The sequence below is a fragment of the Cebus imitator genome, unplaced genomic scaffold (genome assembly GCF_001604975.1).
Source record: "Cebus imitator isolate Cc_AM_T3 unplaced genomic scaffold, Cebus_imitator-1.0 Scaffold280, whole genome shotgun sequence".
Lineage (NCBI taxonomy): Eukaryota > Metazoa > Chordata > Mammalia > Primates > Cebidae > Cebus > Cebus imitator.
The window spans coordinates 522,067-531,169 of NW_016107595.1; the positions used below are offsets into that span (position 1 = coordinate 522,067).

At 56.7% G+C, this 9,103-nt stretch overlaps 2 protein-coding genes across 5 annotated transcripts in view; one reads left to right on the forward strand and one right to left on the reverse strand.

Annotated features, from left to right (window-relative positions):
- The window catches only part of CUNH19orf44 (chromosome unknown C19orf44 homolog), a 25,414-nt gene extending 20,100 nt beyond the window's left edge, over nt 1–5,314 (forward strand). For all 3 annotated transcript variants that reach the window (XM_037728738.1, XM_037728739.1, XM_017501192.2), the window contains 3 exons: nt 1,082–1,248; nt 2,545–2,654; nt 5,217–5,314. In XM_037728738.1, coding sequence (XP_037584666.1) covers nt 1,082–1,248; nt 2,545–2,616 — 239 coding nt within the window. In that variant the 3' untranslated portion in view covers nt 2,617–2,654; nt 5,217–5,314. The remainder of the gene's footprint in view (nt 1–1,081; nt 1,249–2,544; nt 2,655–5,216) is intronic.
- LOC108284472 (calcium homeostasis endoplasmic reticulum protein) overlaps nt 4,194–9,103 on the reverse strand; it is a 22,308-nt gene continuing 17,398 nt past the window's right edge. For both annotated transcript variants that reach the window (XM_017501191.1, XM_017501190.2), the window contains exons 11-17: nt 7,725–7,963; nt 6,615–6,748; nt 5,933–6,019; nt 5,488–5,631; nt 5,272–5,388; nt 4,761–4,855; nt 4,194–4,519 (exon numbers count right to left, since the gene is read on the reverse strand). In XM_017501191.1, coding sequence (XP_017356680.1) covers nt 4,326–4,519; nt 4,761–4,855; nt 5,272–5,388; nt 5,488–5,631; nt 5,933–6,019; nt 6,615–6,748; nt 7,725–7,963 — 1,010 coding nt within the window. In that variant the 3' untranslated portion in view covers nt 4,194–4,325. The remainder of the gene's footprint in view (nt 4,520–4,760; nt 4,856–5,271; nt 5,389–5,487; nt 5,632–5,932; nt 6,020–6,614; nt 6,749–7,724; nt 7,964–9,103) is intronic.

Genomic DNA, 9,103 nt, shown 5'->3' on the forward strand with positions numbered 1-9,103 from the left:
TTTTTTGTAGTTTTTTTAGTAGAGACGGGGTTTCACCATGTTGACCAGGATGGTCTCGATCTCTTGACCTCGTGATCTACCCGCCTCGGCCTCCCAAAGTGCTGGGATTACAGTCTTGAGCCACCGCGCCCGGCCCCGCGCCTGGCTTTTTTTTAATTCAAAAATTTTTTTTGTAAAGATAAGTCTCATTATGTTTCCCAGGCTGGTCTTGAACTCCTGGCCTCAAGTGATCCTTTAATCTTGGCCTCCCGCAGCGTTGGGATTATAGGCATGAGCCACCACATCTGGCCTTCAGTTTTCTTAATTAAAAAACATTGTGATGATATTAAAATGTACTGGTTATAAGAAAACTTGTTTTTTTGAAAAACATAATTTTTGGCTGGGCATGGTGGCTCACACCTGTCATCTCAGCACTTTGGGAGGCTGAGGCAGGAGAATAGCTCAGAGCCAGGATTTTGAGACCAGCTTGGGCAACATAATAAGATCCCATCTCTAAAAAAAAAAAAATTAAAAAATGAGCCAGGTGGCCAGGCCTGGTGGCTCATGTCTGTAATCTCAGCACTTTGGGGAGGTCAAGGTGGGCGGATCACCTGAGATTGGGAGTTGGAGACCAGCCTGACCAACAAGGAGAAATCCTGTCTCTACTAAAAATACAAAATTAGCTGGACGTGGTGGCACATGCCTGTCATTTCAGCTACTCAGGAGGCTGAGGCAGGAGAATTGCTTGAACCTGGGAGGCGGAGGTTGCGGTGAGTCGAGATCACACCACTGCACTCCAGCCTGGGCAACAGAGCAAAACTCCATCTCAGAAAAAAAGAGCCGGGCACAGGGACATGCATTTTTCGTCCTAGCTACTCAGGAGACTACAGGCTGAAGTATTGCTTAAACACCAGGAGTTCGAGACTGCAGTGGGCTATGATTGTACCACTGCACCCCAGCCTGGGAGACTGAGCGACCCTGTCTCCAAAAAAAAAAATAAGATTTCAGAAGGCAGCCTGGCACCTGAGCGGTGGGGGAGGGGCAGGGTAGTAGAATTTGTGGGGCCCCGGTGAAGCCACTGAGTGACGCGGAGCTGGGGCAGCCCTGACCGCCTACAGCCCGGCCGTGCTGGCGCTACATGACATGCTGAAGCAGCAGCTGAGCCTGACGCAGCAGTTCATCCAGGCCAGCCGGCACCTGCACGCCTCCCTCCTGCACTCCCTGGACGCAGACGCCTTCCACTACCACACCCTGGAGGAAGCCAAAGAGGTGAGCGCGGCTCCCTGCGGGGCAGGGCAGTAGGGGCACAGCAGCTTCCAGATGCCAGCTGAAGGGATGGTGGCCGGGGCCCAGGCTCCAGCGCTAAGCCCAGGGCTGCAGGGATGTGATGGGGCCACCACGTTCTTGTGGAGGGAGCCTGATTTCTTACCACCCTGTGGCAAGAGCCAGTACAGGGTGGGGTGCTGAGCTCCTGCACCTTGCAGCCAGCCCTGCTTGGGCCGTGTGACCTCAGACTAAAGGGACCTATTATCCATGGTAGTGTCTTCTCCCGTGGGAGGGGTCCTGTCCCTTTCACTGAGCCTCCTGAGAGATGCCTGAGATGGGACCAGGGAAGGCCCAGCTCTTCTCCTTAGTGATCACCCTCACCTCTTTTGTACCCTCTAAGAATTTGTCTGATTACCAGCTGGGCACAGTGGCTCACACCTGTAATCCCAGCACTTTGGGAGGCCGAGGTGGGCAGGTCACTTGAGGTCAGGTGTTTGAGACTAGCCCAGCCAACATGGTGAAACCCCATCTCTACTAAAAATGCAAAAATTTGCCGGACACGGTGGCGCGCACCTGTAGTCTCAGCTACTTGGGAGGCTGAGGCAGGAGAATCACTTGAACCAAGGAGGTGTGGAGGTTGCAGTGAGCCGAGATCATGGCACTGTACTCTAGCCCGGGCGACAGAGCGAGACTCCATCTCAAAAATGGGAAGCCTCATGAAAGCGATGGTGGGCCCACAAGCAGGCGGGGTGTGCCCAGGGACACAGGTTTGGAACTGCTGCCCTCAGGGCCCCCTGCACCCCAGGCCTCTTGTTTCCTGTGGTTTATCTGCGGAAGAGGGCAGGTTGAGTCCCATGGGTCTCTACATTCTGAAATTTGCTCATTGCTACCCTCTGGGGACTTTGAACTCGTGCCTCTGTTGGGCGTCCATCAGCCCATGCAGTGCAGGCAGAAGTCACCTGTCCATGGCACCTGCCTGCAGCCCACCGTAGCTCCCAGCTGCCTGCTCCAGGCACTTCTCCTAGATCCCACCTGCTCTGAGGACACCCATAGGCGCCCCTCCCTTCCGTAAGGGCTCACCCATCGCAGGGCTCACCTGGGTGTCCCTCTACCCTGTGTTCCCACAGCCCCCGGGCACACCTGTGTGTTAGCCTATCACACACAGCCTGTTTTATGCTTTATACTTCTGTCAGCCTGACAGGAGCCTGCTGCGGGGGACAGGTGCCGGCTCCACTCCCTCCAGCACCGAGTGTGCTGAGGTGGCAGTGCTGACAGCGCGGTCTGTCTTTTGCCTGACAGTACATTAGGCGCCACAGGCCTGCCCCGCTGACCATGGAGGACGCCCTGGAGGAGGTGACCAAGGAGCTGTGAGCACAGAAGGTGGAACTTGATGTGATGTCTAAGGAAAGGTACCCCATCCTGTGTACTCAGGGTGTGCGTGCGCGCAGTCACACCCTCCCTCCCTCCCTCAGCATCCAGTTCCGTGGTGGGGGCAGGTAGTGCTGGAGTGAGGGTCCTGTATTCCTTTGAGCCAAATCCCAGCTTAGTGAGTTCTCCCAACAGCATGCCCAGCTCTATGACACCGCAGGCCAGTGGAAAGGGAGTTGCAGTGGAGCTGTCTTCACTCACGGGCGAGGGGCCACTAGCCTCTGCAGAGCAGTTCCACCCAGGCAGGTCCTGGCTTCCCAGCAAGCCAGAGGGAGGCAGGGTGGATGGGAGAAGCCCTGCTCGAGGATAAGGACATGAGAGCAGGCCAGCATGCTGGGGACGCCATGTGAGCCACTGGGCATAGCCTGACCCCAAGCGGCACAGCTCAAACCAGGACATGCGTCTCCTCACTCAGCCTGAGCACACTTCTGACTTACACAAGGGGGGAGAAACGTCTTTAAAAAAAGGCTTTATTTGAAGGCGAAACAATGAAATCCACAAGAAATTGCTAATAGCACGTGTTTACGTTTTATCCTGAATCATAACGTTTTAACAATTCACAGCTACAGGAAATCTAGAACAGAATCAAATATTTTATCACATTGGGTTGAAAAGTTGGAGGATTTTGCATCTTATTGAAAAGAATTTTTCAAAAATGTTTTTGTACAAATGAATGGCATTGCACTGGGCTGCCCACCGACACGTGGTGTGGCCGATTCCCAGTAGGTGTGTACCAGCTCCGGCAGGTGCAACTCCCCTCCCTGCGGGGTGTGAAATGATGGAGTGGGAGGCCCTGGCTGGGGGTGGGGGGGCTCCACGCTCTGGATGGGACTGGGTCGTCGTGTGCACGCCAGCCAGTGCGAGGTTCTTCTAAGTGCGAAACCCAAGCAGGGGACGCGACCAGCATGGACTCTGAGGGCAGCATCTGACCTGAAGTGCCTTAAGCTGGTTTCCTGTTAGAATTTTGTTTCCCAGACAATAGCGCATGGCTAACATTCCAGAAAAAAAAAATCAACTTACACAACTAAAATAACTAAGGGCCAGTATGCCTTCAAGGAATCGGGTTTGAGAATCTCACTGGGCCTCCTCTCAGGTCAATATTCTTCTAAAACTAAACCAAGGGGAATAAAAATGAAAACCCTGCTTGACTTTCCAAGTCAAAGTTTTGTGTTTCTGTTTTCAATCATCTGTGGGCAGTCATGGCACTGGGCCTCGGCATTCTCCCTATGCAGCTGAGGGGAAGGCGGGTCAGGGCACATGGGTGCCAGGAGCCGGGGAGCTGGGGCACCAGCTGTGGCCTGGGCCGACACCTCCTGTACACACTTCTCCTGGAGCCTGAGAGGAGGCTTTGCTCTGACTTAGGGCAGATGCGAATCCATCCCTTCGTGGGTGAAGAAGTCTTACTCGGTGGGTGGAGGGTCTTGTGTTTCTTGCTTCACTGTAAAGGAAAACGAGCCTGGGGCCCTGGTGGCTGCCGCGAGCATGGCGCTCCCACTGGGCATGCGCTGGTCTTCCTTCTCTTCCTGTGGGGCCCTCCACTCGTGGAGATGGTGGGAGAACTGAGCTGTCACCGTGATCTTCCACTGCCAGTCCGCCAGGAAGGTCCCACAGCTGGCACCACTGGCCACCAGCGCGGCTCCCCGCACGGGTGCCTACTTGCACTCGTCCCTGGCCTTCATGCGGGCGATGAAGGAGTAGCTCTTGTTCCTGCGGTAGTTCTCATAGGGGTCGTCCAGGGCCACGCCCACGCCTTTATACTGGTCCCACTTATCCCGGACGTCCCCGCCCTTGATGGGGTCCTGGATCCCTTGCTCCTTCGCACCGAGGCCGCCAGAGCCACTCCAGCCTGGAAAGAGATGCATGATCACGACCGCAACAGGGCGGGGCGGATGCGGGTGCACATGGGGGGCCGAATACACAGACAGGTGGTGTAGACATGGAAGATGGGGAGAGGGAGAGAACCCCGCAAGCCAGCCCTGTCTAGAGGCTCTGGGCAGAATCAGAACCGGCCTGACTCCATCCATCCCCACATGCCAGGCCCAGCACGCGTGAAGACCCTTCCCGAGCCGTCCCCATTCCCCTCTTACCCATTTTCACCAGCATCTGATGGCCTTTGTTCTCTTCTCCGAGCCTTGAGTCAGGGATGGGAGGTGCTGAATTAGAACCCAGACCAGCAGAGGAACTAAAATCGAGACAGGTTATTCTTTTAAGGAGTAACTGAGACATTTATTGGCGTGACAGTGATGGGGCCTGAGCTGCGGCTCGCGTGTGCTCACCATCGCCAGGCGACACCGTAGGCAGATTTTGCGCCTACACCTGTTTATCCTGCATCAGCCAGATAAGGGGGCTTCAGCCGCTGGTGCCCAACCACCGCACACTCAGCATCGAGGGTGGGACACAGTGAACCCTGATGGTGGTTAGCAGACCCCAGCTACCTCCTCAGGCATGGCCAAGTGACTGCTGTGGGGGAGGTGGTAAGGGGTGCCCCTGTCCCTAGGCTAATGCTGGCGGGCTCCTAACCACCAATGCTTCCATATTCACAGCAAAGCACCGCAGAGTCCCAGCGTTACCAGCACGGCAGTTAAGATAGGATCTTACGGTGGAGTGGGGCTCCTGGACCGTGACCGACGTCTCCTTCCTGGGGAGTATGACTTGGACCGGGACCGCGACTGGGACCGGGAACGGCTTCTGGAGGAGCGCGACCTGCTCCGACTTCTGCAGGGAAGTGTCCACGTGTCAGCAGCAGCCAGGCGCTGTGGGGAGGCCGCAGGAAGAGGCCTCGGGCACTGCCCTCCCAAGGCAGCCTCTGCCTACCTGGATCTGGAACGGGAGTAGGAGCGGGAGCAGGAGCGCGACCTTGACCTTGAGTACGAGCCTGACGACTTGGAGGATCTTGAGTTGGAGCGGGAGGAAGAACGCCCTCGGCTCTTGGATCTGCTCCGAGACCTTGAGGGTCCGCTGTGGGGAGAGGCCTGGTGATCGGGTGCCCGGGTGGCCTGTCTCCCTGTGGCCTGGACCCAGCCCACCCTGGCCCTCAGGTTCCTGGAAGACCCCAGATGCAGGGGGTCTGGTGTGGATACGATGCCACAGCCACAGCAATGGTATTCAACAGTATGGCTGAACTTGCCGCTGTGTTCATTCAGGCACAGGCTGTGTGAGGACAGACGTGGTCAGCGTGTCTGGGGCCGCTGTGAGCCTACCCGTCGTCACAGGCTGTGGGCCCTGGCTGCCCGGCCACAGCAGGCGCCTGCAGCTTTACCTGTTCCTCTTCTCCTGGCCTTTCCTCCGCCGGGCCCGCATTTTTGCTCGGAAGAACTCGTAGAGACCGTTCTGCTCCCAGCCTTCACTGCAAGACATGGTATCCCCTGTGTGACCACACAACGCCCACGCACCGGGCACTCGTGAAAAAGTCATCAGGAGTGAACCCACAGAACCCTTGAGAGTACATGGCCCTGTGGCCGTGGGCCAGGCCCTCTCCCTTTTGCCTGCAGGACATGCTCACACTGGGGACAGGGCTTCGACCACGGGCGCAGTGGACCTTGGCTCAGTGTTCCCACGGGCCCGTCCTCCTGCAGCCCAGGGGCTCCTCTGGTGCCCACACCCTTGCCACCCGGCTGTTCTGCTGACGTGGGCACCCACGGTCCGTGGCACTGGGGAACAGGAGCACTGATTCACAGGTGGACATGCCTGCTGCTTCTCAGAGGTGCCCTGCGCCACACCTGCCATACTTTCTCCTGCTCATGTATCTCCATTAAAATGACCTTCACTGAGGGCCAGGTGTGTGCTGTGCCTGTGACACAAACTTGTCACTCGGGGTGGGGGGTGGTTCTCTCCTGTGGGACAGCCACATTTTTCTAGCCTGGGCAGGAGGTAGCTGGGAGCGGGAGAGGGACAGAGGCCTCCTCCCTCCTCCTCCCTCCCCACCAACCCAGGCCCCATACCTGTTCCTGGGTCTGTCATGGGATGGGGGGCTGTAGAAGGCCTCCACCGCGGCCAGCAGCCTCTCGCTGGGCGGCATTGGAGGAGGGAGGCGGATGTCTTTAGGGTCCAAAGGCTTGTATTCATGGTCTTCCAGCTGCAGCAGAGAACCCAGCTGTCACCATGCCTGTGCGGAGCCCTCTCAGGCCCACCCAGGGTACGCAAGGAGTGGGGTCAGTGTCAGGGGTGCTCTGGGCACCAGAGGCCCTTATCCTTCCCTCTTGGGGAACCCCTCTTTCTCATAGGACTTCAGCCACACCAACCATGGAAGGTCACAGCTGCTCTGAGGCTGATGACAATCACAGGGTTCTCTCTTCAGAAAACCACCCACAGGAGACATGGTCTCCAAACTCAGGTGACATGAATAACCCCGGTTTATTCACAGACATGAGGTGGGCCCTCCGTCGGAACACACTCGGCCGCAGCCCTGGAGCCTGCTGGCCTGCCTAGCTTGTCTGGGCCCCCTGCTTGCAGCTCTCCCTGCTGCCCATGGCTCCATGAAGCCTGCCTGGACTTCCAGGTGGACGTCTGAGAGGGCGTAGGAAGTGGCAGTGACCAGCATCCCTTTGGAGCCCACCAGCCCCAGCCCCGGCCCCTTCTCGCCTCACCTCCTCTTGCCCTATGCTCCGGCCACCCCACAGTGGTGCCAGCTGCTGCCAGCCCTGCCCGGCTACTCCAGGGCCACCCCCTCCCTGTGTGCCTGACAGCCACAGCTCACAGGTGGCTCCTCCTGAGACATCCCCTCCAGCAGCCCTGGGACAAGGTGGCTTCTGAGGGCCTAGACCAAGAGGGACAAAGGGAGTACTCATGTCTCACAGCCCAGCCGACCCTGAGTGGCTGCAGCTCCCTGTGGCAGGAGGGACAGGAGAGGCAGGGTGGACACAGCGTCACTCACGGCCACACCGTGCAACCCAGGTTTAGACCCTCCCACTGACCGATGAGGGTCCACAGTGAGTGGGAGATGCGGAAGAGGTGCCCCAGAAGGCACCTGGTCCCACGTGTTCACTTTTCACGGGGAGAAACGGGACAGCAAGGTGAACGTGCTCAGCTTGGAGCCTGCCAAGGGGCATTACCTTCACGAGGGGGGCCATCAACCCGGCAGGGAGATCGAAGTAGGGCACGTTGGGGACCAGGCTGGGGTCGTCGTGGTTGATGTGGGGTGGGCCCTGTCGCCGCATGTGTGGGGGCTGCCCGTTGAAGCCGTGGGGAGGAGGGCCAAAGTCAGGGTGCTGGGGCCCGGCCCAGGGTGGGTGCTCATTGATGCCAGGATGAGGCATGCGGTGGCCAGGGTGGTGGTGAGGGGGCCCCATTTCTGCAAAACAGAGACTGTCTCAGGAATGCAGGCCAGTCGGATCTCCCAGGTGACAAGTGCTAGAGGGGCACGGCTGAGTGAGGGGCCAGGAGGCCAACCCCTCCTGGGAGCCTGCCCAGCACCTCCTCTCACTGCTCAAGGCCAGGCAGTGAGGCAGGGAGGAGCCGGGCTCCAACAGGCACAGCCAAGGGAGCTTGAGGTTGAGAGAAGAGAACCACAAAACCTGAAAACTGCAATGTGACGGCTAAGTTGTGACCCTCCGAATTCATACGCCGAAGGCCTAGCCCCCAGTAGCTCAGGATGAGACTGTACTTGGAGAATGGGACTTTCAAGACACACGAGTTAAAATGAAATAATGGTGGTGGGCCCTCATCCAATGTGACTAGTGTCCTTATAAGAAGAGATTCAGACACAGACACGTAGAGAGAAGCCGGTCACCTATGAGACAAGGAGACAGGCCTCCAAGACACTAACCCGAACCTGCCACACCACAACCTCCAACCTCCAGCCCCCAGATCCTTAGGACCATACATTCTGTTTAAGCCACCCAGGCTGCAGGACTTTATGATGTCAGCCCAAGCCAAAAATAAAAGCAATAAATGCGACAAACAGTCTCCAAGATGCATTTATAATCAGAAATGTATTTAAAGACAGAAGGGCAGGCGCAGTGGCTCACGCCTGTAATCCCAGCACTTTGGGAGGCCAAGGCGAGTGGATCACTTGGGGCTGGAGTTTGAGATCAGCCTGCCAACACGGGGAAACGCTGTCTCTACTAAAAACACAAAAATTAGCTGGGCATGATGGCGGACGCCCGTAATCCCAGCTACTCAGGTGGCTGAGGTGGAAGAATCACTGGAACCCAGAAGGAGGAGGCTGTAGTGAACAGAGATTACACCATGCACTCTAGCTAGGGTGACAGAGTGAGACTCATTCTCAATCAAACAACAAAAAAAAACAACAAAACAAAAGAAGCACTAAAAGACTACAAACAAATAAAATTTAAAAAAGATACTGGGCTCGGTGGCTCACACCTGTGGACCCAGCTACTCCAGAGATTGATGAAACCCCATCTTAAAAAATAAATAAATAAATAAATAAAATTAAGAAAAAAAATTTTTTTTTTTTTTGAGACGGAGTTTT